The sequence below is a fragment of the Rhineura floridana genome, chromosome 6 (genome assembly GCF_030035675.1).
Source record: "Rhineura floridana isolate rRhiFlo1 chromosome 6, rRhiFlo1.hap2, whole genome shotgun sequence".
Lineage (NCBI taxonomy): Eukaryota > Metazoa > Chordata > Lepidosauria > Squamata > Rhineuridae > Rhineura > Rhineura floridana.
In genome coordinates, this window is record NC_084485.1 from 33983282 (window position 1) to 34010952 (window position 27671).

Below are 27671 nucleotides of genomic sequence, written 5' to 3' on the forward strand. Positions count from 1 at the left end.
TTGGAATTGTGGTTACTGTTAAATTAGCTGAGATCAGAGAGACTTCTTGTTGAATTTCCAGCACCTAGAGAAGATCTTTTCATTTCAACAAGCATTTTAAGTAAGTTTTCTGATTTTATGGTTAGTTTTAACTGATTTTAACTTTATTGTATCTTTTTAACTTACTGTACGATGCTTAGAGATGAAAGTGCTAAATGGTATATGAACTGCTGATATAAATAGTAGTAGTAAATGAATATGAAAAATAAAAAGATTGACTGTGATGCAAAGTGTTTTTATTCAAGCATGGAGAGCAAGTGCTTCTGAGATGGAGCGTGACCAAAGGCTGATACCAAAGCTCTTTGTTCAGCAGAGCCCACTGTCATCAGGTGTACATCATTTCTGCCATGTGGGACATTTTCTTCGGGATATACAGGAAATATTCCATGTACCCTGAAAGGTCTTCCATAGTCACATCATCCACATGAGCCCTGGCTTGCTCAGAGCAAGACCTAAGAGCGCTGGAGGGAGTTCTTGATGGCAAAGGTTGGGAATTGTCTTGCACATGTGCTGTTCTTTTAGGTACAGACTGGTGAAAATTTTGTGGGCCAGAAAACATGTACACTTTCATATCCTGCCACTGCTTACACTGGCAGGTTTTGTCTTTACATGCACAGAGGTTCCCTTTATTTTGCTCAGACACAGATTGGAAATCAGAAAGATCTGCAGCCTTTAGAACTGCTGAAGTAAGAAAAGCACCAGCATGGCCATTTTCAAGTTTGTTCTTGGGCATTTCAACCATAGGCACCCCAGAATGCTCAGCACCCTTTTGTTTCTTGCCAACATAATTGAGGGGATGACTGGCCTGTTCATTCTTAGGGAATTCCTTTGGGGTTGACACATCCAGGCCATTGCTGCTCTCAGAAGCATCTGTTGGGTTCTGGAGCACTGGTTGGTTACAAGGCAGCATTTTGGTAGTACAGTGGATAAACTTAGGAGGATGGAGTATTGGAGACTTTGACCGCCGGCGACGCTGTGTCCTCACCGTTCCTCTCAAAGGTTTCTTCAAACACCTAGAAGGTGAAAATGCAAGCATTAGTAATTCAATCTACACAGAGCTACATGACCATTCATTGTCACTGTATCCTGTGATTCACAAAGAAGTGATAAGGTTTAACAATTTCTCACTTTTCAAAAGAGCACTTATACATACAGATATCGGAAAGAACTTTTCTTGCCACCTAGAATATAAGACAGCAACTATGAAATCATGAGACTATCATGAACTATGAGATCATGAGAGGGGAAGGGACCTTGCATGCAGAAGGTCCCAGGTTCAAACCCTGGCATTTCCAGGTAGGACTAGGAGAGACTCCTGCCTGAAACCCTGGAGAGCCGCTGCCACTCAGTGTAGACAATACTGAGCTAGATGGACCAATAGTCTGACTTGGTATAAGGCAGCCTCTTATGTTCCTATGTTGACACTACTGTAGACTAAACAATTTCACTGTTTACATTTATACAGCAAACAGAATGTAATACAAGATAGGGGTACCGTTTAATGAACACATTTCCACACCTCCACCTTGTTCATTCAAGAAGATATGCAGAATGCACAAAACAGAGCATGCAGTTTGACAGTTGTCATGCCTAACCATTTTCTTCATATAGTTAACAGCTTATGCTTATTTCAAAAGTGGTACAGGGTTTTTTGAAGTGGAAAATAAAACACAGAGTATTGTTTCTAATAGAACCAGAAAAAGGTCTGTGATTTTATAAATCATTATTAGAAGCGTGCTGGTAAGTGTGAATGATTATGGCAATATACAAGGAAACCTTTTAAAAAGAAGCAATCACTGCAAAAATAAATAACGTGCAGGCATTCAGCCTGTCCATATGGTGGGTGCATGCAAAGCATCTCCATCTGCATATTTAACCTGACGTTTGTGCAGTTAGGATACATACATAAAAACGTATACATGTCAACTAGGGCTCAATCTGTACACCACAAAACAAGATACGTAGATCATGTGGAATGTACCTACATTCACTGAGCTCTAAATGTCTAAACCCTTGTGCAAATGTTATGCCATTAAACACCTAAATGGCAGGATAGGAATGATCATGACACTATAATGAACTATGAGATCCTGAGAGGGGAAGGGACCTTGCATGCAGAAGGTCCAGGCTCAATCTCCATAGGGCTATTCTATTCTAAGACAGCCTAGAAAACTCACCCCAGTCCTAGTGCAGTATATCACTTACAGACGTAACACACGTGGCATGGCTCTTCTTAATGAAGGCCACCTAGCCCCATCCTGCCTGTTTTTAAACACCAAGTAAAGACCTGGCTTTTGATAGGTGCCTTTAGCATGGGCTGTTTGGGGTTTGTCCTTCCCAATCCTGATTTTTATGTATTGGGATTATTTTTCCACCTTGTTTTTGATCTGCTTTTTTTGGTTTATACAGTGGTTTGGTAGTTGTAAGTTACTTTTGTTTCTTTTGAAGAGTTGGGGATGTATGTAAGTATATATGTTTGGGTAGGATTTGGACACTATTTTGCATTAACGTAAGCAGTATCTGATGCCACCCATCATACTAGACTCTGAATGCAACACAGTATAGTCCTGCAGCTAGCCTCCCAATCCCTCTGAGGCACTGATGGGAAGTGTAAGGAGCACTGCTCTGCTCTAAGAGAAAACAGAACCCACCCATCCCCTTGCACAGTTCCTTCTCCGCCCTTTTTGCCAACAGATGTGTGAACATCAGCTACTTATTTTGCAATCAAGGCTGGAGATTATCTGAATAGTAAGACACTGACAGTTTGCTCTGCCCTTCTTCTTGGGCATAGGATCATGCCTCAGCTACAGTGGTCAAGGGTGCAGTTACAACATAAGAGCCCTGCTGGATGAAACCTCTTCCCCTGTCCCCAATCAATTTTTTTCATGCTCCAACCCTCTTGATATTTTTAAGCCACTCCAGGGGGGCCTGTTCAGCAAAGCACTCCAACATTTCCACATCTGAAGTAGTTCCATTAATCAGAACCATTAATCATCTTACCAATGCCAGCTCTCTTTAGAGGCACCCACAGACTTCACTTTGGTTTCATCTGTAGATCTTACATGTGCTCTAGCAGGCGCCCCCTCATTTACAGAAAGAGAAGCAGTGGATCTAAAAACAGGAAAGAGACAGGCTGTCATAAATGTGAAAGGATGAAAAAAGCAATGTCAAACCAGACTGTGGTTTGGTTAGAAATCCTTAGCTTGCCAAGACATTTAATATGGTACAAGCTTTATCCTCCCTTACTTCCTCTCCCCCAGAAGCCTTTCATGGTCAACCATTTACCTGCCATTTTCTTATATTTCTCTCAACAGAACTTTATTTCTGCAAACATTCTGACCTTGTCTTCAGTAGCACCCTTGATTACCTTGTGAGTGCATTCAGATATCCACACTAATAACTATATTACCCACACTTGGATGTTTTGTGTGTCTTGTGTTACAAGTGCTCGGGCTAACCCCCTTTTGGTTCATTTGGAGTCAAAGGGATGCCAAGGCCCTGGGGTATTCTGGACTACATTTCCCACCCCACATCCCTTGTTTTCTGACTCATTGTGCCTTCCTGAGTACTGTGAAATGAGGACAAGAAGCAAGAACCATCTTTTCACACTTTCAGAGGAACGTGAAGACCCTGAATTAAATGTTACCTCATTTTTTGGCAGATTTTCCTCATGCCCAGTAGAACAATCCCATTGTTCCAAGACAGCATTAGAAAGCAGAACTAGTTTTGCTGCTGAGTCTGCTTCTGTGTTGGAATTGTTTTTTAATATGTTTTTAAACTTTTTTTTAAACAGTATGTTTTTTAACCTTTTTTTAAGATGTCTTCAAAACTTTTAAAAAAATGTTTTTAAAGTTGTTTTGTTTTAATGTATTTTAAAGTGTTTTTATGATGTTTTAAAGTGCTTTTAGTGCTTTCGTTTGCCACCCTGGGCTCCTGCTGGGAGGAAGGGCAGGATATAAATCAAATAATAAATAAATAAAATAGTTTTTCTGAGTGTCAGCAAAAAATACACAAACAACATGAGATCACCTCATACCCAAACCCCTCCTTTTCATGTTGATTTGTTAGAGGAGAAGTGTATTTAAGAGCAGGGTCTGAGACCCAAGAAGGCAATTTGAGCTCCAACATGTGTAACTACACTCTCAAGGAACACAACGCAGGACTGCAGGACACAGATCAGGAAGGGAGTTTGTGTCTTGATGCAAACCTTGAGACAAAGATTCCTTCCTGCTTTTAGGCCAGAGCTCCTTCACATCACTTCAGCTGTATTCCACTGCCAACTCCTGGGCCTAGCATGGGTAATCTCTGCTACCTGTCATCCCTTATAGTAATGGGGACCTTTTATTTCTTTAGTTTAAAGTTATGAATGGGTTAGGTTATTAGTGATTAATACTGCCATGCACCCAGTAATTTTGTAATGCTATTATTTTCTTTTCTCTCAATAAAAGAAAGGTTTGCTTGAATTTGGTTTGGACCTGCATTTTTTGGGTTATACACACACTATTCTGGCACATTTCAGGGCAAAGCACTTGGTTTATCCCTAGCAAAAGACCCCCCTCCTCTCAAAGAGGTGTGTTTCATGGGACACATGGGTGGCAGGTTCATATGCTCAGGTTCCCAATAGACACATGGGTTAACACTTGGTTAGCATGCTAGTTTGGACCACATCTACCTGATCAACAGCAGCCTGTCTTCTGGCCAAACAGATCCAGGACTCAGCAGGAAACAGTCCTCATTATTATTATTATTATTATTATTATTATTATTATTATTATTATTATTATTATTATTATTATTATTATATCCTGCCCTTCCTCCCAGCAGGAGCCCAGGAGCTTATGCTATCCTCCATGATGGCTGGGGCTGATGCAAGTTGAATTCTACAACATTTAAGCTAAATTCCTCCAATTGTTTGTGGCCCACTCCCCGAATACAGAGTAGTCTACAGGCATGTCTAGAGACCCACGTCCTGAACAAGCATGGTGCCAACCTGCACATTCAGTAGCACTTTCCTGCAGCTACACTTAAAGTGTAAAGTCTAAACTTCCTAAGGGTTTACTAAACCACTAAAGGAACCAAGATAGCATGGGGCAGAGGAATAAATACATACTACCACCAATAGATCAAAAAAGCAGTCCAGATGCTCAAGAGACTGCAAATCTATGCTTTATCATAAATTCCTTTAAAACCCAGTGTCTATTCACAATGATTCCTCAGCTTTCCCACTCTATGCTTTGTCATGCTTCGTCATGCTTCAATAATCCCATGGTTCACCACCACTGGCCTCATCATATTCCACTTCTACACATCATCCAATGCAGATGCTAGGGATGGAGAACAGTTTTATCACAAGTTGTAAAACCTAAATCAAGTTATTCAGGATGAATCTTTTTGATGAAGGTTGCTAATTAACTCCTTCAGCGATGGGTGCATTTCAGACTAAAAATTGGCTATATTACCACCAGTGAATACTGCTTAATGGTATATGGGCATCGACTAAGAGGGATTCCCCTGTGTACTCCCTACATTGTTTGAGCAGACCGCTGTCAAGGAGGACGTTGGAAAAGCCACTTGTCTGGTCCAGCAAGGGCCAGGACCAAGATCAAACTCTTGTTGAGTTAATTCACAGCTGTCAGTGACTCATGGTCGATCTAGGATAACCAAAAACCCCAGCAAAGCTGAAGTGCTGTATTCAAACATGACTTGTTTGAAACAAGCACATTCTGCTTAACTAAAAATAAGCTGAACTTTTATCAGAATGAAGACTGATGCTATTTAAGGTCATTTTTTCACTTGCACCCAATAAAGGCAAATTGTAAACTAAGAAATGCAGCTCACTTGACAGTCAATGGACTGCAAAGCCATACAAAAGAATTCACCCTTCACTGCCTTCTCTCAAACCAGCACAGAGCCCCAGATGTTGGCTCTCTAATTATGTATTTGCAAGTATTTCCCCAATCCACTCTATGGCTCAATTCAGAGATTATACCAAATCTCGGTCTATGGTCATGACAGTTCTGTATGAGCAAGCAAGCCAGCCATAGTTCAGAAGTACCTGCCTGCTTTTGTTTTCTGCTTGCTCAGCTCCCTACTTTGCACATTTGTGTCTTCAGTTGCACCTCCACCTCTGGGCATAGAACAATGGCAATAACTATGGTTTGTCAATTCAGACATTAAGCTTTTGTTAACCATGGTTTAGAATTATGTCAAAGTTGACCCTCTTTTCTGCATTTAGTTCAAGAGACACGTCTAAATTCTATGTTCAAGAGAATTAAATTCTGCTCTAGGTCTACGTTCTATTTGGTTTTTAGAAAATTCAGAGTCAGGCAACCTAAGATAGTGCAGACATGTAGCTATGAGCACAAGCCAGGAAATCCTCAATTCAAGGCTCATCTTAGCAATCAGCTCTTGAAATGACTTTAGGCAAGCAACCATCTCAACAGCCTTACCTTTGCAGTAACTGGATAAGATAACCAGTCCTGTATAGTAGGCTACTAAGAATTGCTGAGTTGATTAAGTGAAGTGCTTTAAATACTCAAGAGGCACTCTAAAGACTTCTGCCACCCCAGCCCTTATGTAATAAATAAAGCAGCCACAATAGAAGAAGGCATTGGCCTGGTGGTAGTAGTAGTAAAGGCAGAACAGCTTCTAGCCATCAGATGGCATTGGTCTCATAACAGGCTACATTTATACATAATGTTAGGCCATCATTTTTTTTAACCACAGTTTGCTCAAGAAACTGTAAGTCAGACAGGCCATAGCTCATTTCTTAAGAGCTTATTTTATTTCCCAGCAGCTCTTTGCCTCGTGCTCTGTAGCTTAGTGAGAGTTTGGGGTGGGATGACCAAACTAAGGTTGAACAAAACTGGATTTAGACATAATGCCAAACTAGTTAAAAACAACCCATGGCTTCACATCATGGTTAATCTGCTGGGCTCAGACATTCAAACAAAGCACACTTGGGCTCAACAAACCATGGTTTAGTGTTATACGCTAATCAGACCAATGTCACGCTGCTCTTCACAACCATAGCAGCAAGCAGTTTTTAAAAGTTCAATTACAAAGCTAGATTGTTTCATATTCCCCATTGGGCAGCACATACAACATGAGGCCAAGTTCTATTCTTAACACTTAAAATGATATTAACTTACCCTTCTGAGTCAACTCTTAGCTTTTTGAAAGCTGCTTGGAGATTCTCTTCAATCTCTAACATTGTTAGAGAATGATCCACTGCTTTCTCTCTGCAGACTAAGAAGAACAATAAGTATTTGAGAATAAAATGCAGGCAATGAATGTTGTATAGAAATTCATACAAGATTCGACAAATGAAAATGATCAAGGTTCCAAGGTATTTTCAGGAAAAGGACCACGGCTTCTAACAATATAGCAATTCAATAGAATCTTCAGATAACACACTCACTACTGTTGGAGAAGTGAAAGTTGTCAGAAGCATTATGTGCCAGAAAATTAACAACAGGCTACATTGACAAAGTTTGAAGTCCTTCTGGTTGGTGTGCTAGAGCAGATCAAACTTTGCCAAGGAAAAAAAATGACATCTCAAGGACACGTTACTTGTAAGTCTGCTTTAAGGAAGGCAAATCTGTATTGGACATTAACATGTAATGCAAATATCAGTCAGAAAATGCAATAATCCTACAAACATTTGTTAGGATGGTATTCAGCTACTGCATCATGTCACCGAAAGGATTTTCTCTTAGGAACAGGACTCCCCCTGCTTCCCCTGCACTCTACCCCAATGTGCTCCTGATGGTGGAGGGGGGGACTCCTAGAACAGATTTACAGGGTGCACGGGGCAGAAGGGAAGAATGTTTTGTTGCGCAAGCAGAAATCCTTGCACTGACAGAATGTTCACGTACATTGGATTCCATCCTTAATTCCTATCAAGACAAAAAGTTTCAGTCTGGAATTCTGTAGCGTATGAAATAACCACAGAAGGCTCAATTGTACAAGCCCTTCTGAAGCTATGGGAAAAAAATATAACCCAGAAAAGAGCCCTTAGACTTTATTCCTATGCACATTTGTTTGGGAGACCCACTGAATTCAGCATGACTTTTGTGTGAACACATGTAGGATTAGGTTATGGGTATACCTGGAACACCTACTGACAGAAAAGACCATTATTGTCCTTATCAGTTTTCCCAAAGCACAATTTGAAAAAGCAGTTTTAAAAAAAGATAAGGTTATTTAGATAATTCAGAAAAGCAAAACTATACAAATACTGTATCATGAAGCAAAATTATTTATTTGGTGAACCTTTATTGAAAGGTACCACAGGTCCTGTGGGGTAGGGTTCATCACCTTCTTTAAACAAAAATATAAACTACAATATAAAGTATCCGTTTCCTTCTTGTAATTCTGATTACCATAAGTACTCCAGGAGTTTCTATGGAACTTGGCTCTTATTTCTCAAGTTTTGCCGATTGCATGCTGTTAGATCTCCCAATGATCCAATTCAGACATAACACTGAACCAGTGTAACACTACACCAATAAAAAAACTGCTTAAGCCTCAGATTTAAATACTCATCTCTCCTCCTTCTATGTATGCCAAGAGGAGACAGGAAGCATCTGCTTCCTCGCTTGAAACTAATTGCTGTTTGGCATTGTATCGAAGTTAGTCAAACCCATCAAACTTAGATTTATTGGAACAAACCAGGATCAGAAAGCACAGTGTGACCTTGGCTTACTTCAATAAACCATAGTTTAAACCAGCCACAGGTTGTCCTTGTGAGACATGATGACAAATCCACAGAAGTGGATGCTTCAGATCTGTCCCTCACTGCTGTGCCAGTGGGGGAGCAAGGAATGGAAGCACCCAAGTCCAAGGCTTCCTTTGCTCATTTATAATACTGAACTTTATAATACTGTATCATTTCTATAGCAAGTGAACATATTTTTCTTAAAGTTAAAAGCAGCCAGGGGGAGGAATTTGGGTGGACTTTCTGATGTTGGGGGTGGGAAGGGTTTTAATCCTTTCTCCCTGTGCCATTTCCCTCCAACTCAGTCATCCCCCCGCCAGTTGCTATTACTACCAGAAGGTAGTAACGACAACCTAAAGCCCTCCCCCAAAGCTGTTTTTAACCAAAGCAGACACTGGGATCTCCCACATCATGTCTAGCATGACCGCAACCTAATCATTTCTTGCCCTGTGAGGCAACTCTGACTAAATTTGATGGGGCTTAATTCAGAGTAAGTATGCATGGGACTGCAGGCAGCATTATTGGAAATGGCTGGAATTCTGTCATCTTGTGATTGCGCTGCTACATTTATATTCCCTTCCAGTTCGTCAATTTTTTTAAAAAAATAATCGATGCTACATGTTGATACTATTTTAGAAATATTCTGTTAATATTAAGATGGCCAAGACCATCCTATTTGCAGGACAGATTCAAGAAAGATAATCTTTCTTAAGTACAGTATGCAATTTTGATTATTAGGTCTAGTTCTCAATGAAATGGTAAATCTTGTATAGGGCCATACACTTCAGACTATAGGTTGAGGCACACATGATGAAATGCTAAAACTCATACAGACTAGCTGATGTGGAAACTATATCTCGGAGAAAGGGTTTTTTAAGCCTAGATTTCTCCTTTACATACTAGTCATTTGAGCCCCCACCTGCAGTGTACAGCTCCAGAATATGGTTATTCTTTCAGTGAAAACAATCCTTTAGTTTCCAGTTGAAAATCACTAAAGGGAAATATTCAGCTACCACATCCTGTCAGAACAAGGATTTCTGCTTATACAGTGGGATGTCTCCCCCTCTCCTCCTCCCTAGTGTGCCCCACACCCTCCCTAAATGTGCTCCAGAGGATTGGGGGAACCCCTAAAACAGATTTAGGGGTGAGCAGGAGGAGACCATTCTGTTGCACAAACAGAAATCCTCACCCCGACAGAACATTCCCCGACACCCCGACACCCCGACACCCCGACAGTATATTCACTTAGTGCTATATTGGATACAACAAAGTATGACTAACTTATAAAGGTACAAGGATGCAAGTCTCACTGATACTCAATGTCTTATATCGAGATTCTATGCATGGTTATGTCTTTATGAGTAGCACACAAGGCAAAATTCTATGTAGTGCGAGTATGTACCCACTTGTGTAACAGGGATTCTCTTTGCTCTCCTCCTCCCTGCAGCCCTAGAATCTGTTCCGAAGGGCTGAGGAACCTCCAGAGCAGACTGTGGCAGCATGCGGGGGAGCAGAAGAAAAACAGAAGTCCCGTTGTGCAGGAGGAATTCCATTACATGGGCAAACAGCATTGGATGCCTCCCACAGGAACTAAAAACAAGACAGTGCTGTCCTGGGCTCCTACTGGGAGGAAGCGCAGGATATAAATCTAACAAATAAATAATAAATAAAAATAATAAATAAAAACAAGACAATATAAGGATAAACAAAGTAGCCTATAGTCATTTTCTATTGAATTGACTATAGTAGTAATTGTTCTATGCTGAAGATGTAGAACAGTCAAAGATTATTAAAATGAATATTAAGTTGACACATTTAAGCTGCATTTGCTCCAAAAAGAAAAAGTTGATGTTTTAACAGTTTGCAGCCCTCATGTTGGTTGAAAATTTAAGATAAAGACAGCAGAATGAAACTGGCAGAAAAATGCTCACTTGGACACAACTCCCTCCTGCTCCACTCAGGTGGTATTTGTGTGCTCTTGAAATGATTTCATTCAGACATATTTCTTAGTTGCCTGCTTGTTTAAAGCCATTATGACACATCTAGAAGGATGGATGTGTGTCATAATGTATTTGATGTATATGTATATTAAGTGTTGAATCAGACAACAAAGACACAAAAGGAAGTAATTAACTATAAGACTGCTTCGTGGACTACTCACAAGCCAAACAAATGGATGACAAACTAACTGAAACAGCTTGTCTTTTACAGAAAACATAATTGAATGCTGGTCCCACAGTTCTGAAACCTCAAGGTAAGCTCTCATTTTTTATTATTCATAACAGAAGTATAAAAGCAAAAGAAGTGTATATACTTTGTGCAAATCCTAGTTAGTAACATTAATAATACTTTATGAAGCACCTCAAATTAGGTACTATACTATTGGTTAAAAAAGAACAAATCCTGCCTAAGGGCTTATAATAAAAGAATTATAGATGAAGGGAAAGGAGAAGCAGAAATTAGAAGTTAAAGGCTCACCTTGCTAAACTGCAATTTAGGGGCCACTATGGTTTGCTTGTGGGCCCAAACTCAAAACTGGTTTCACATAGTTTCAGCATAGTTTCACTTCCTTAGGTATTATTATGGAAAACCATGGTAGCTGCTAAACCACAATTCATAGAGGTAATAAGAACATAAGAACATAAGAAGAGCCTGCTGGATCAGGCCAGTGGCCCATCTAGTCCAGCATCCTGTTCTCACAATAGCCAACCAGGTGCCTGGGGGAAGCCCGCAAGCAGGACCCGAGTGCAAGAACACTCTCCCCTCCTGAGGCTTCCGGCAACAGGTTTTCAGAAGCATGCTGCCTCTGACTAGGGTGGCACAGCACAGCCATCACGGCTAGTAGCCATTGATAGCCCTGTCCTCCATGAATTTGTCTAATCTTCTTTTAAAGCCATCCAAGCTGGTGGCCATTACTGCATCTTGTGGGAGCAAATTCCATAATTTAACTATGCACTGAGTAAAGAAGTACTTCCTTTTGTCTGTCCTGAATCTTCCAACATTCAGCTTCTTTGAATGTCCACGAGTTCTAGTATTATGAGAGAGGGAGAAGAACTTTTCTCTATCCACTTTCTCAATGCCATGCATAATTTTATACACTTCTATCATGTCTCCTCTGACCCGCCTTTTCTCTAAACTAAAAAGCCCCAAATGCTGCAACCTTTCCTCGTAAGGGAGTCGCTCCATCCCCTTGATCATTCTGGTTGCCCTCTTCTGAACCTTTTCCAACTCTATAATATCCTTTTTGAGATGAGGCGACCAGAACTGTACACAGTATTCCAAATGCGGCCGCACCATAGATTTATACAACAGCATTATGATATTGGCTGTTTTATTTTCAATACCTTTCCTAATTATCACTAGCATGAAATTTGCCTTTTTCACAGCTGCCACACACTGGGTCAACATTTTCATCATGCTGTCCACTACAACCCTAAGGTCTCTCTCCTGGTCGGTCACCGCCAGTCCAGACCCCATGAGCGTATATGTGAAATTAAGATTTTTTGCTCCAATATGCATAATTTTACACTTGTTTATATTGAATTGCATTTGCCATTTTTCCGCCCATTCACTCAGTTTCGAGAGGTCTTTTTGGAGCTCTTCGCAATCCCTTTTTGTTTTAACAACCCTGAACAATTTAGTGTCGTCAGCAAACTTGGCCACTTCACTGCTCACTCCTAATTCTAGGTCATTAATGAACAAGTTGAAAAGTACAGGTCCCAATACCGATCCTTGAGGGACTCCACTTTCTACAGCCCTCCATTGGGAGAACTGTCCGTTTATCCCTACTCTCTGCTTTCTGCTTCTTAACCAATTCCTTATCCACAAGAGGACCTCTCCTCTTATTCCATGACTGCTAAGCTTCCTCGGAAGCCTTTGGTGAGGTACCTTGTCAAACGCTTTTTGAAAGTCTAAGTACACTATGTCCACTGGATCACCTCTATCTATATACTTGTTGACACTCTCAAAGAATTCTAATAGGTTACTGAGACAGGACTTTCCCTTGCAGAAGCCATGCTGGCTCTGCTTCAGCAAGGCTTGTTCTTCTATGTGCTTAGTTAATCTAGCTTTAATAATACTTTCTACCAGTTTTCCAGGGACAGAAGTTAAGCTAACTGGCCTGTAATTTCCAGGATCCCCTCTGGATCTCTTTTTGAATATTGGCGTTACATTTGCCACTTTCCAGTCCTCAGGGACGGAGGAGGACCCGAGGGACAAGTTACATATTTTAGTTAGCAGATCAGCAATTTCACATTTGAGTTCATTGAGAACTCTTGGGTGGATGCCATCCGGGCCCGGTGATTTCTCAGTTTTTATATTGTCCATTAAGCTTAGAACTTCCTCTCTCGTTACCACTATTTGTCTTAGTTCCTCAGAATCCCTTCCTGCAAATGTTAGTTCAGGTTCAGGGATCTGCCCTATATCTTCCACTGTGAAGACAGATGCAAAGAATTCATTTAGCTTCTCTGCAATCCCCTTATCGTTCTTTAGTACACCTTTGACTCCCTTATCATCCAAGGGTCCAATCGCCTCCCTAGATGGTCTCCTGCTTTGAATGTATTTATAGAATTTTTTGTTGTTGGTTTTTATGTTCTTAGCAATGTGCTCCTCAAATTCTTTTTTAGCATCCCTTATTGTCTTCTTGCATTTCTTTTGCCAGAGTTTGTGTTCTTTTTTATTTTCTTCATTCGGACAAGACTTCCATTTTCTGAAGGAAGACTTTTTGCCTCTAAGAGCTTCCTTGACTTTGCTCGTTAACCATGCTGGTATCTTCTTGGCCCTGGCGGTACCTTTTCTGATCTGCGGTATGCACTCCAGTTGAGCTTCTAATATAGTGTTTTTAAACAACTTCCAAGCATTTTCGAGTGATGTAACCCTCTGGACTTTGTTTTTCAGCTTTCTTTTTACCAATCCCCTCATTTTTGTGCAGTTTCCTCTTTTGAAATCAAATGTGACCGTGTTGGATTTTCTTGGCAATTGGCCAGTTACATGTATGTTTAATTTAATAGCACTGTGGTCACTGCTCCCAATCGGTTCAACAACACTTACATCTCGCACCAGGTCCCGGTCCCCACTGAGGATTAAGTCCAGGGTTGCCGTCCCTCTGGTTGGTTCCATGACCAACTGGTCTAGGGAATAGTCATTTAGAATATCTAGAAACTTTGCTTCTTTCAGAATGCTCAAAGAGGAAAGGGAGAATGCAAGCCCAGAGCTCATTCATATAATGCCAAACCATTATATTGCCTTCGGGCAATCATATCTTGGCTTATTAAGTGGTCTGATTTGGTCACACACAGTGGCATTGTTCCTCCCTTCACAGTGCACATAAACAAACCAGGAAGCCTCCAATTAACCATGGTTTTCTATTTCACCTGAAAGAATAAACTGTATTTATCAGCCAAGCTGCCACAGTAGCACCATGAAGTACAGTATCAATGATTTTAACGTTTTTTATTTGACTTTTTACATGGGATTCCCTCAAAACTGTGATAAAAACAAAGATCACACCTGTCCTAGTGACTGAACATAACCACAGATCCTGTACAAAACATGGATCTTAGACATGGATCCTCTGCTTTTTCCATGGATCTTCCCAAATTCCTAAAGATCCCCTGTAAACATTAAGGGGATCAGTCTGTAATGACTGATGTAATTTGCAATTAGACTGCAGTTTTGTCAGGAGCCCCTGTAAAAATCAAGAGGATCCATGGCAGTGTCATGAAGCCCCTGATCTCTGGTTTTTATGGCTCACTTCATCGGCACATATGTGATCTCTGGTTTGCCAGTGGTTTTCTCGGGATTCTGTATAAAAATACAGAGGATTCACAGCACTATGATTTGGTGATGGACAGGATCAGTGATTTGACAGTGGTTTTGTGAGGATCCCCTGTGAAAATCTAGAATTCATGAGGATCCATGGTCTGAATCCATGTTTTTGTGCCATGGCAAAGCCATGAAACATGGGATCCATGATTTTTATGATACAGTTTAAGCTCACAATTGTGATGAGTGTTTTGATGGTGGTCTGAGAAATATCCTACATACAAAGCCAGAGGATCCTTGAGATTCCATGTCTCAGAACCATGTTTTTGCATCAAGGTGGCACTAAAAAGCCCCAGATCTGTGATTTTTACCATTCCATCTGTGGAAACAAATGTGATCTGATGGTACTTTTGGGGGTACTGCCTATTAAAAAAGCATAAGAAATCATAAGGAAAACATTTTGGATTTCCTGGATCCAACATTTACCCAGACCCATAAAAAAAGGAAAACACGGAAAATGTCGACTGGGGTGGGGAACCCACAGGCCAACTTTTACAGGTTGATGGGACAACCACCAGTCAATCACATGACATCGCATGATTCGGCAGGCAGGTTGCCCCACACACCTGTCTAAATTCCTTGTTGGGAGTCCCCAAGCACCCAACAGCCAGCACAGATTATAGGGGTGGCAAAGCACTTCTTTCTCCCTTCCCCACCAGCTAATGGGGGGGGGGGTCAGGAAAAAGGAGACTGCATTTTGCAAGCTTCAGCTGGGCAATGGCATCTCTTGCAGCTGATGCTGATGGGGAGGGGAAGAACCTGCTTTTTGTGGACATCAGCTGCACAAGGAAGCCCCTCTCTCAGCCAATGCCTGCAAAAAAGCATGCTACTTGCTCCAGTGGCATACCCTATCCTGCTCATCAGCAGGATGGTGGGCATGATTTGAGGGAAATGGTGTTGTGGACCCCTTGGCTGGTCAAGACAGATTGCAGGTTCCCCACTCCTTATGTTTACAGCTGTCGTGGGAGAGATGTAGTTTCTAGCTACGTCTTTAAAATTACCACATAGCCTTACTTAAGGGTGCTGTAGTTTAACTTCATAGGATCTCTTGCAGTAGAAAGATGGCCTTACTGATCACAGAAATGCTACTGGTAAAAACAACGTTTTCCACATTGAAGCAAAAACTTTGCACAAACATAATTGCTAAGGCCTTTTCTAAGATTTGTCTCCAGACTAAAACTGCAGCAGAGTTTATTCTAATACCTTTTTTGTATGTTACCACTAGATATACATTCAGCCATTTTTTAAAAAGCTTTATTTAGTTATTTATTATTTGATTTATATCCTGCCCTTCCTCCCAGCAGGAGCCCAGGTTGGCAAACAAAAGCACAAAAAACACTTTAAAACATCATAAATACAGACTTTAAAATACATTGAAAGAAAATATCTTTAACAACATTTTAAAAGAACTTTCAAGACACCTTTAAAAAAGATTAAAAACATATTGTTTTAAAAAAAGGTTTAAAAACATTAAAAAGCAAGTCCCACACAGACGCAGACTGGGATAAGGTCTCAACTTAAAAAGCTTGTTGAAACAGGAAGGTCTGCAATAGGTGCTGAAAAGATAACACAGATGGCGCCTGTCTAATATTTAAGGGGGGGGGAATTCCACAGGGTAGGCGCTGCCACACTAAAGGTCCATTTCCTATGTTGTATGGAACGGACCTCCTGATAAGATGGTATCTGCAGGAGGCCCTCACCTGCAGAGCACAGTGATCGACTGGTATACAAGGGATTAGACAGTCTTTCAGGTAGCCTGGTTCCAAGCTGTAAAGGGCTTTGTACACCAAGAGTAGAACCTTGAACTTGGCCCAGTAGCAAATGAGCAGTCAGTGAAATTCTTTCAGCAGCGGGGTGACATGTTGGCAATACCCTGCCCCAGTGAGCAGTCTCGCCACTGCATTTTGCACCAGCTGCAGCTTCCAGACCAACCTCAAGGGCAGCCCAACACAGAGCGCATTACAGTAATCAAGCCTAGAGGATACCAGTGTGTGGACAACAGCGGTCAGGTTATCAGAAAAAGAAAGCTTTCAGAAAAAGAAAGCCAGGCAATCCCACTCAGTCAGACCCAATCCACACAAGTTGTCACATCCAAATAGAGCTCAAGAACCTCAGTAAGGAATAAAGCAGGGTTGCAGAACCTCTTGCCCACAGGCCTAATAGGGCCTACCAGGGTTTCCCATTTGGCCTATAAGGCCATTTCAGTGAAGCCACACCCACCTGTGAGGCTGTGCAAGGGTTTGCAAGCACCACTGATCAGCAGTGCCTGCAAAACACTCTGCAAGACAGCAGTTTAAAAGGGGCTCAGTATGAGAAATCCTGTGCAAGATAGAGCTTTTCAAAGGGGCTTTCAAAAGTCAACTGATACCAGATGAATGACGGGTAGGCAGCTCTACTTAGCTGTCAGTTGGCCGGTGAGGGATTGGGGAGATAATGATCCGGTCTCCCAGCCAGAGCCTTATCCTCAACCCTGCAATAACAAAACAGCAAGTGAAGCCCCACCATTAGTTGTGACAAACTACCAAGAATACCCTAAAATCAGCAGGTAACACCTCTTGCTTATTATTTCACAATTACTCTGAATGCTGATATCACATCAAGAACATGACATTCAAGGCAACTTATACATGGGAGTAACTGTCTTAAGACTGTTGCTGCAAAAAAAAATGAAGAATCTAGAGGCTTCTTAAGGAGGCATAAACTGGCCACAACAGGCTACTGGTCAGGTTTGTTCTGTGGCAAGCAACCATGAACAATTATGCCACAACAAGTCTGTCGATCATTAGATTACTCATCTCAACATTTTAAAGTAAAAAGCTAGTCTAGAGAAGGTCATAATCCACTTGCTCCACATGTCACCATCCCCTGGTTGACATGTGGCCTGCTAGGTGAGCGGCAGACGCTCAACAACCAGTCTTTTCGTCACGTGTAGATACAGTAGCTCTCCTATTTCAGCAGGCATTTTAATGGCAGAGTTTTCTGTTTCTGTGATGAATTTTAGTTGTTCTTACTCTTTGTATTTTTTTTTTTTAAAAAAACATTTCATGCGCACTGCTTAGGATAAATACCTGAAATAACAAAATAATAAGGAACGCTTCGCCTGGGGAGCTTCACCCTGCTCCTCCCGTTAACAAAGCTCTGCATCTACAGACTAAAACTGTAGAAACGGTGCAGGGGCAGAGCAAACCAAGGTGGCAAACCTAAGAGTAACGGACCCCTTTGAGGACTCCGGATGTCGTTAAAGCACCGGAGTTTTGCCCCTGACGCGACGCGGTGACTCAGCGGAAAACAATCGCCCTTGGCGGAAAGAACCAGGCGCCGCTAAGCCTCTTTTTCTCGGAGGGAAGGAGAGAAGACCGAAGAAAGCCATACTTACTCAGCCGCCGTCAGAACAAACTTTCCTACACTTCGTTTCTCTCGGGGCGAGCAACAGCAGCGCCGCCAACTTCTTGTGAGTGGCGCTGGGCGAGTGACCCGGATGTAGAAGTGCCTTCCTTTAGGAACTAGTGAGGGCGCTAGAATGCAAAGTAAAACCTGGCAAGGAAGGAGGGGGAAACGGAGGGAATGTTGCGCATGTGCCGCGTCGCATAACACAGGTTTGATTATACAAACGAGATCTACTACAGAGATATGAAAAGGCTATAGAGATGAACGCACGGGAAAGCCCAGGCTGGTAAACGCATGCGCTCTCATTGTCGTCACTTCCTGTTGTTTCTTTTCGTTCCCTTACGGCAGTGGCTTCCTTGACTGATCGGGTGAGTGTACACGGGGGAGGGGGGGTTGAAGAGAGAAACATATTCGCCTCCCTTTAGGCGTGATTGAAGCCTTCCGAGAAAGAGGTTGTTAGACGGGAATATTTTTCCTCGTCGGGATTCACTTGGGGACTCAGTTATGTTTTAGCTGTTCCTCGCCTTTCGTCTCAGAGGCGCTTTTAGGGTGCTGACTGGAGAGGGTGGGGAGGGGAAAGTCCTCGTCCTCGTCCTCGTCCTCCCCCCCCTCCCGCTTCAGCTATGCCTGTTCTTCTCTTTCCTACATTAACTGTTCATATCAACAGAATTCCTACTTAATGCATAGATCTGCTTTTTAAACTGCGAATTTGGCTTAAAACAAATGAAGAAGATCGACATACTGATATATGCCTTGTATGGTTGCTGGATCTAACGTCTTGGGGTTTGAAGTTCTAAAAAGTTTGTTATTTTAAGCACCTATATACCTTTCTTTAAGTATTGCATAACTTTATGGAATATCATCTTCTCAATAAAGATGAATATAGAGCAACAAAAGTGTCGCTTAAAAAACTGGATAAATCCATCAGGGTAAACGCTGGTGCTGAAAGGATAAGTGGAGCTGCTGCTAGGCAAACCTTCCTGCGGAGTATGTTACAAAGGCAGGGGGCCAGAACAAAAAAGGTGCTGTCCAGGGTCACCACCACCTCTTGCTTCAGAAGTCTTGCAGAGCTTGGAGCTACCGTCTTATACATAATTTATTTACTGCATTTTTATCCTGCTCTTCATCCAAGTAGTTTTTTTTCCACTCCCCACCCAACTAATTTTATCCTTGCAGAAGCTCTGTGGGTAAGACAGACTGAGAGAAACTGGCTCAAGATTACTTAGTGAGTTTTCATAGCTGAGTGCAGATTTCAACCTAGATCTCCCCAGTCTTAATGTCTACTACTTTATACTGGTAAGAATTCAGTGGGGCTTATTTCTGAGTATACATGCAAATATCATGCTGCTAGGCTTCCAATTAGTTCTCCAACTGAATTCCTAATTTGCAGTGGCTGCATGCAAAACTATGTTTTTGTGGAGTACACACTTAGAAATAAAGAGTTCTAAAAAATTCATAGGCAGAACAGGCCAGTCATCTTTGAGACTGTCTTCTCTAATGTGCCAGAGCAGACTGGTCATCACTTCTTGTTCTCCTTGAGGTAGCATATTGTCAAGTTACTTGTTTTGGTCTGACAAATGGTGGTGAGAAAAATGATTTGCTGAGGACAAGATGAGGCTCCTTGCCTTAACTCTACAACTCCATCCTAAATCTCTGAGTGTAATAGCTGTGCCAGCCTCATCATAAAACATTGCTTTGTAGCAACATACCTCAAATGTTGAGTAACAACACATTTTGATTTGTGTTTTACAACCATGGCTGTAATCCATGCATCATAGGTCAGACCACAATGGATAAGTTAAGTCTAAAGAGAATAGGGCTATTGTTTTATTAAACTACTTTGATAACCACTTTAATAAGAGATCTTCTAGAAAGCAAAGCATGACTCTGGTGTAAATATGGTATGTATTATCTTACTGTGATCTGAGTACAAGTTCATTGGTTTAAGGATCCTGGGATGTATCCACCTCCCCCAACTTGGTGTCCTCCTGTTGTTAGACTCCGACTCCCATCAGCCCTAGCCAGCATGACCAGTGGTCAGGGATGATGATGGGAATTGGAGACTAACGACATTTGCAAGACACCGGGTTGGGGAAGGTTGATGTATATTGTCATGTCAGATGGGGAAATCAAATTTGCTAACTGCACTGACTGTCTGTTCTTTTTTTCAAACAAAGTCTAAAAAAGAGTATTTAAAGTACCCCCCGGGGAAAAAAACCCATTGTTATGGCATGTTGTGTATCAGTTTTCCATAGCCTGATGCTCTCCAGATCTCTTGGACTGCAGCTTTTAACGTCCCTGACAGTTGGCAGTGGGCTAGTGGGAGTCACTGTCCCAAACATCTGGAAGGTGCCAGCTTGGGGGAGCATGTTATATGCCATAATATATATGTTAATTTTAATGTACTGTAGGAGTTTGTTGTTTTTGCTGCAACTGATGTATATGGCTCCTCTCAAAACTGAAATAAAAAATTAACCTTCTAATCTGACTCTATAGTTTGTCCTACAACAAGAATTTGTTTTTATTCTCTTTATAAGACATTGCCACACAGTTAAACTCCATGAAGATCAAAATATCTGTGACAGTTTTATGAGAAGGGATTGGAGGTAGAGGAGCAAAAGTGATGGATGCTGCCCCGCTGGGGAGGGAAATGTTCAGAGACCCAATCTATCCACTGTGGTCAGATCTGAGAAGACCTATAAAAAAGCACATATTAAATGGTTATTTAAATAGTTGATCTTCTGAGGAGCAAGTTTTGGAATAGTACAACTACAACCATTCCTGGACTGGGAGAGCTTGGCCGCAGTAGTTCAAGCACTGGTGACTTCAAGACTGTATTACTGCAATGCATTCTGTGTGGGGTTTCCCTTGCACTTGACCTGGAATGCTGCTGCCAGATTGCTGCCAGAAGTGAGACCCTGTCAGCATATAACACCTCTGCTCAGAGATATGCACTGGTTGACAATTTGTTACCAGGCCAAGTTCAAGGTGTTTCTGCTGTTATATAAAGCCCTTAACAGCTTGGGACCAGTTTACTTGAGGGACCACCTTACCCATATGTGACCATAAGCACTTGGATATGCGAAACTGGCCCTGCCAGGTGCTACATAACACTCATTTCACACCTGTAAGAAATCATTATTTTATTGTGGCAGCACCTACTCTTTGGAACTCCTTGCCTATTGACATCAGGTGGGCACCTTTGCTGGATTCCTTTCGGCACCTGCTTCAGATTTTTTTTGTTTAGGCAAGCCTATCAAGACACATAGATGGTGATGTGTTTTAATCTTTTTAGTTTGTTGTTTTAATTGTAACATATTTTAATTACTTGTTTTTAACCATTTTATGGATAATTGTTTTCAACCATTTTATTGATTATTTTAATGTCTTTTGTGTTAACATTCTTATGATTTGCAGTTTCTTGTAAACTAGGCAGAGTGCTTGCTTCAAGAACTATGATGTCCAATTTGTGTGTTTATGTGAATTTCATATCCCTGGCTTTGAAATAGACTTGTTAATCATGGACTATTACTACTACTATGTTGAATATACTTTTAGCACCAGTTAGTTACTTAGGATACAGCATGCAGATGTGGCATAACCCTTGTCCAGAGGGGGTTGGAATCAAAACAAGATTCTTGGACAAAGGTCAAGTAACATGACAGGGTTTGATAAGTATTGTCATTAATTTATCTTAGGAACATAGGAAGTTGCCTTTTACCAAAGCAGACCACTGGTCCATCTATTTAAGTATTGTCTATGTTGACTGGCCACAGTTTCCCAGGATTTCAGACAGATCTCTCCCAGCCCTACCCGGAGATGCTGGGGATTTAACCTGGGGCCTTCTGCATGCAAAGCGAATACCACTGAGCTATGGCCCTTCTTGAAATCTTCAACAATTTCCTTTGGTTTATAAAATGCAGCATTTTTTAAAGAGAAAAGGGTTCCTTAACCATGGATAAATGTATGCTGGTCATAATCATCAGTCATTAAAAAAAAAACACAACTCAAGCACTAATCCTGATATAATTGTTTGTGGTTCATCACTGTGAAAAGTGGCTGCAGAAGAACTGTGTGGGTGTCATTTTACATGAGTATATTGCAGTATACTTTGTCAGAGCCTCCCAATGAAGTGAGCTTTGTTCTCTCCCACTTCCATGCCTCTAAAATGACATAAGCAAGCTCTGGATCCCATGATGTCTTCAGTGCTGCGCTGTATGGCAGTCACATAGAGCCATTTCAAATTAAAATAACGTGAAGAAGTATGTTCTATGTGTGTATTTCAGGCTTAGGTGGGACAGTATCCATGCAATCAGTATAACAAAATGCTCATGAAAATATATTTTACCTGTGCTGATGAACTAGTCCTGAAGGATCAAGTGCATAACTGAGGGGGGTGGCTGCTCCTAAATCCAGTTCAGACCTGGTTTTAGTTACATCCAGACTGGATTACTGCACTGCTGCACTTAAAGAGAAACCTGAAAGCTTCAGCTGGTTCAAAATGTTATTAGGAGCAAAGAGATCTGATTGATTAATCGTTATTTTACCTACACCAGTGAAACTGTTACCATTTTGTTTCTGGTCTTAGTTTAAAGTGTTGGTTTTGCCCTTTAAAGCCCTAAGTGGCCTTCTTAAAAGACTGCCTCCGTCCATATAAACATAACCCAGGTTTTAAGGTGTTCATCCCAGTTTCTGTTCTCTGGTCACCCTCTGAGTACCTGAACTTCAGATCTGGACCTTGGTGTCCTGAATTCCAATATCAACAAAATTAAATAATGATTGTGTTTTGTTTAGGGCACTTGGGTGGTATCCACTTGTCTGTTAGTGCTGAGCAATACAGTGGGTGGTATTTTTTCAACTAAATAATTGCGCTAGTGCAACAGGACTTTCCCCCTCCTCTCCTCCCTCTGTGCTGTCCTCAAATCTGCTCTGGAGGGTTGAGGAAACCTCCAGAACAGATTTAGGGGTATGGGGGGGATGAGAGGGGGAAAGTATTCCTGTGTGCAAGGAGAAATCTTTGTGCTGATGGAACCAGAAACTTAGGGAACCAGAAATTTAGTGTTACATCAATAAACCCCAGTATTTCTTTCTTCCATACATATTAATAGTTCTAATCAGAGATGTTTTTTCTGATTTGTAGCTTCTGCTTTTTAGTCATCTGCTGTGTTTTTTCAGCCCTGGTTCGAATAATAAATAGATGGCCTTGGATACTGGCTTGTATGATAAATATTTTACTAATCTATTAAATAGATGCTCTCATCCATGCAATTAATTTTGTGGCTAAAGATTTGTTGGGGGGGGAAAGGAAAAAGTCTTCACTGTTGATTCTAGCCTCTACTAAGCGCTGCACTGAAAAACTACATTGTATCCAATGCTAGTCCTATTCAGAATAGACCCACTAAAATTAATGGATATGGCTAACTTGGTGCCATTAATATTTATGAGTCTGCTCTGAGTAGGTAGGAAACAATCCTCTGGCTTTAAGTAAAAATAACTCATTTAGGCTGCAATTGTAATCTCACTTACCTGGGAGTAAGTCCCATTGTGTTCAATAGGACTTCTTAGTAGGCATGGTTAAGCTTATGCTGTTAATTCACTTTAAATGCCCCTTTATGTTTACTTAGTATTTGCATGCTGCATACTCAGATCTAGGTCCACCATTCTGGGCTGGAAATCAACCCATGTTCCAAAAGGTTTTAAAGTAAAGCAAAAGATGTATGCGCTGGTTCTCGTGGGTTTCCAGCAGAAATTGCCCGTGGAATCCTTTTATCAGTTACTAGGAGCCTGCTCTTTTAAAGGTGGTGTTTCACATGAACAATGCGAGTCAAAATGTGGTCTGAGTGGTGGATAACATTAGCAATGGTGGTGAATGAAGCTATATTGCATTGCAATTGTGTAGAGTTTTACTATATGCTTACTGCACTTGCTGTTCTACTCATCAACACAAATTTAATAGATTTCTTTTTTGTTAGTATTCATTATATGGCAGGCCCAGTAATAGTCTAACTATCTCCAAATGGAATCAGAAACTAAAGAAGGGGAGGAAGAGAGCCTGCAAACAGCTTTCAAAAAGCTGAGAGTGGATCCAACTGGGTAGGTAACAATGGTTATATTTACTCTTCCTATGTACTTCCTATGTACATACTTTTAGCATGGCTTCCTTTCTGTTACCTTAGAATTGGCTGTGAAGGAAGACATTACCTGCTTATTTATGTATATTGTTTTAGTACTGACATGTTTGCCATCCTGAGCTCCTTTGGAGGAAGTCTGGGAAATAAATTTAGTAAATATTGAAATACTTTATTAGTATGCATGTGTGGACAACATGGGTCTGATATTCTTATTGTGGTTGAACCTGTAGCGCAGCTGCCATTTTGTCAGCTTCCTATTTCCTTGTTTGTGAGAAGAATGACATACCAGGTAGTAAGTGGATATGGAGATACATTAAGGTAGGGTTATCATTTCCCTTATTAGTAAAGTAAGTGTTTCTGGCACTGAGTTTTGGATACAAGGTACCCACAGAGAGGGCAGGAGTGGGTTCATGTATAAGAAGGGAGCATTGAGGTATGCAGAAAAATTCTGTGTATTTTTAAAAAAGACCTCCCCCCCCCAAAAAAAACCCCAACCCTAACAACTGATAGCATCAAAGGTTGTGCATGTATGCTGCCCTCTTAACATTGGCAATGGGGGGGGGGGAGGAATTCGTCTCAAAGAATGCATGCCTCCAGTTCACACATACACCCCAACCTGACAGTTCCTTTTAATCTGTGAGACCAAATGTCTCTCTGCAATTCAAAGGGTTAGTGGTGAGGAACTGGTCTCGGTCAGCATATGCCCTCACGTGTGAGTTGCCAGAGCCCAATTCCCATCCAATAGCGGGACTCGTTGTCTTTGTATCCTCAGTCTAGAAACTGAATAGCTGGTATAATTTGTCAATAGGAAGCAGTACATGAAAACTATTAGAGTATTTTTGGACAGATTCCAAAGATTCTTTTAGACAGATATACGTATGCAACAATACGGTGTATTAGTAACCATGAGTTGTTTGTAATATTAGTAACCACAACATGGAGTGTATATATACAAGATAGACTTCCCCTACCCATGGCAGTTCTTCAGAATGCCTTTTTTGGGGGGGGAGGGGTTCTAGTGCCAGGATTCCAACCTACATAGTTATTTCATGACACTTTTAGTTCATTACGTGATGGTGACTACAGCATGCTCATCCAATTACGAACGTAGGAAGCTGCCTTATACAGTGTCAGACCTTTGGTCCATCTAGCTCTGTATTGTCTACACTGACTGACAGCAGCTCTCCAGGGTTTAAAACAGGGGACTTTCCAAACACTACTTGGAGGTGCCGGGAACTGAACCGGGACCTTCTGCATGAAAGGCAGGTGCTCTACCACTGAGCTAGACCCCTTCCCTTTATCCATGTAGATAAGTAAGAAGATGAGGGGGGAATTGTTTGATGTTATAGGTGGATAACCATAAGGACCACACATCATAAAAATCACTCTGTGGAGACTTTGATTTAGAATTGTATTTTAATATGTCATTTGCCCCTTAAATCAGAACTTCTACATCTGTGAGTGATGGAACAGGACTGAGAGCTCCAGTCCGAGCAGCTGTTGATGGAGGCAGGCATCAAACCGTCTGTTCAAGAGAGAACTGGCATGGGTAAGGCACATCACTGTTAACTTATGTTCAAGACCTTTGAGTGAACCCTTGCTTTTGTCTTCCGGTATTTGGCTGTTACAGAGTGAAGATTCCTCTTGTATCCTGTTGCTGTCTTCCTCTAGTATTTTGTCTCACGATAAGTGTAGCTTATAAATGGCAGGAAAAAAACTGTGGTCCACATTACTTGCAGTTAAAGCTGATAAATGCGTCTTCTGATTAGCTTACAGTTGCCTTGCGTTCCCCTTCTGGATGTTGGTATATTTTCAGGAAAAAATAATAAGTAGAAACCATGAGATCCAGCTGTCTCTTCCACAGAATTAGAACCAATCATTTTAAGGCAACAGCACAACCCTAATTTGGAGTGCATTTTATTGCTGAGTCAGTTTCTGCTAATTTTGTGGCTCTCTGTTACAGGTGTGCAAGGAAATCCTTAAGGGGGGCAACAAGGCCGCAGCGCCGCAGGCGGTCCAAATCACCTGTCCTGCATCCCCCCAAGTTTACATATTGCAGCATGAAAGCATCTTCTGCAAGTAACCAACTGAAACACAAAAGCCAGATGGATGCTTCAAAGAACAAAATTGGTTCAGACCCTGGTGTTACAGAAGAGCCACACCTGGGAGGAAAGAGGTGCCCCCTCTTTGATAGGAGCAACTGCAGGAGAGCCAAAACAGAACACCAGAGCACTTTCACAAGTGAGCAGCCTTCAGAGAATTTGGGAAAGAGTTGCCCAGCTTTTTCTTTGACCTTTGAAGCCAGCCTGGATCCTAACCAACCTTCAGATTTCCAGTCACTCTCCAAGCTGAGTTACAGGAAGCAGTGCCCTTGCGTGGACAAGGAGTGCTGGTGCAAACCATGGCAGGCAATAGAAGCATACTCCTTTTCTGGTTTGCGGAGTGTCCTGTCGGAATGTGAAAAGGCTGTCCTGGAAGTGCGTTCACAATCTTTGCCAAATCGATCGTATTCTGGTACGAGTTCGTCAGGCTCTGCCCGGTCTTGTTCTGAGCAAGCTCGAGTCTTTGTGGATGATGTGACTATTGAAGATCTTTCAGGGTACATGGAGTATTACTTATATATTCCCAAGAAAATGTCCCACATGGCAGAGATGATGTATACTTGACATAAGAATCAGGGGTTGGAAATTCAGTGGTGGTAGTGAGATGTTCCCTCAGTGCCATAGTTGGAAATGTGTCTGTTGTCATTGCTGCGTATTTGATCAAATGTTTATTTGCGCCATACAGTGTAGTTTTTTAAATAAAGTGAAAAAGAGACAATACCCTCTGGCTTAAAGGTACATAAGATTATCGTCAAAGTTTCAAGGATGTTCTAATGTTCTCACTAAATGAGTTTCTCAAAATAGCCATCTTTTAAATCTTACTCTTTTTAAACTGGAGCCTGCTTAAGGCCCAGCAAATTCTTATTTAAAAGGTCATTTACTGTAACTTGGATTATGTTTTTTAGCCCACCCACTTCAAAGGAGTGAAATGCTGAGATGCTTCCTTGCGGTTCTTTTTATAGGTGGAACACGTTTTTATGCCCTCTTGATCAGGGATACCTAAGAAATGGTTTGACATATGTTAGGAATATGTAAAACACCTCCAAGCATTTTTTGCTGGTGTAAAACTCTTCTGACTTTCCATAATGGCTTAGTTATTTGTCCTTGGGAGGATCTCCCCCCACCCATCAATGTTTTATTTTGCTTTGGTCATCATTTCAGTGGCAAGTGTAGCATAAGATTTTTATTGAACCGTCCCAAAATCTGTCACCCTCTGTGCCTGTTTAGCACTCCACACCTGGATTTTCTTGCAAATTATTTTAAAGAGATACAAATCTTCCTTAGGCTGGCCTGGAAAGAAGCTTTATGCTATTCCTTCTTCAAGCCGTTGTCCCACTCTGCTTTTACTGTCAGAACCTTTTGTACTCCTTTATTCTTATGCTTAATTTGTGAGGGACAAAAGTGAAAATATAAAGAACTTACTAGTGTGGATACTCTAAGAAAACTTTTTGTGTAACCAAGCACTAACTT

The 27671-nt window shown here is 41.3% G+C and overlaps 2 protein-coding genes across 4 annotated transcripts; one reads left to right on the top strand and one right to left on the bottom strand.

The window, feature by feature from the left end:
- Positions 1–258: 258 nt before the first annotated feature.
- Positions 259–18219, bottom strand: LOC133387173 (oxidative stress-responsive serine-rich protein 1-like). Of its 3 annotated transcripts, none has more exons than XM_061631402.1 (4): positions 17958–18219; positions 7191–7287; positions 3040–3150; positions 259–1052 (listed from the first exon to the last, which is right to left on the bottom strand). In XM_061631402.1, the coding sequence occupies exons 2-4, from the start codon at positions 7250–7252 to the stop codon at positions 365–367; spliced, it is 861 nt and encodes a 286-aa protein (XP_061487386.1). In that variant the 5' UTR covers positions 7253–7287; positions 17958–18219; the 3' UTR covers positions 259–364. The 3 variants fall into 3 exon arrangements, with proteins under 3 accessions (XP_061487386.1, XP_061487385.1, XP_061487388.1); XM_061631401.1 differs by lacking the exon at positions 17958–18219 and adding an exon at positions 17650–17791; XM_061631404.1 differs by lacking the exon at positions 17958–18219 and adding an exon at positions 10165–10182.
- Positions 17875–26921, top strand: LOC133387174 (oxidative stress-responsive serine-rich protein 1-like). The gene is made up of 4 exons (XM_061631405.1): positions 17875–18336; positions 23941–24061; positions 25544–25648; positions 26063–26921. Exons 2-4 carry the CDS (start codon positions 23985–23987, stop codon positions 26763–26765), a joined length of 885 nt encoding a protein of 294 aa, XP_061487389.1. The 5' UTR covers positions 17875–18336; positions 23941–23984; the 3' UTR covers positions 26766–26921.
- Positions 26922–27671: the final 750 nt, after the last annotated feature.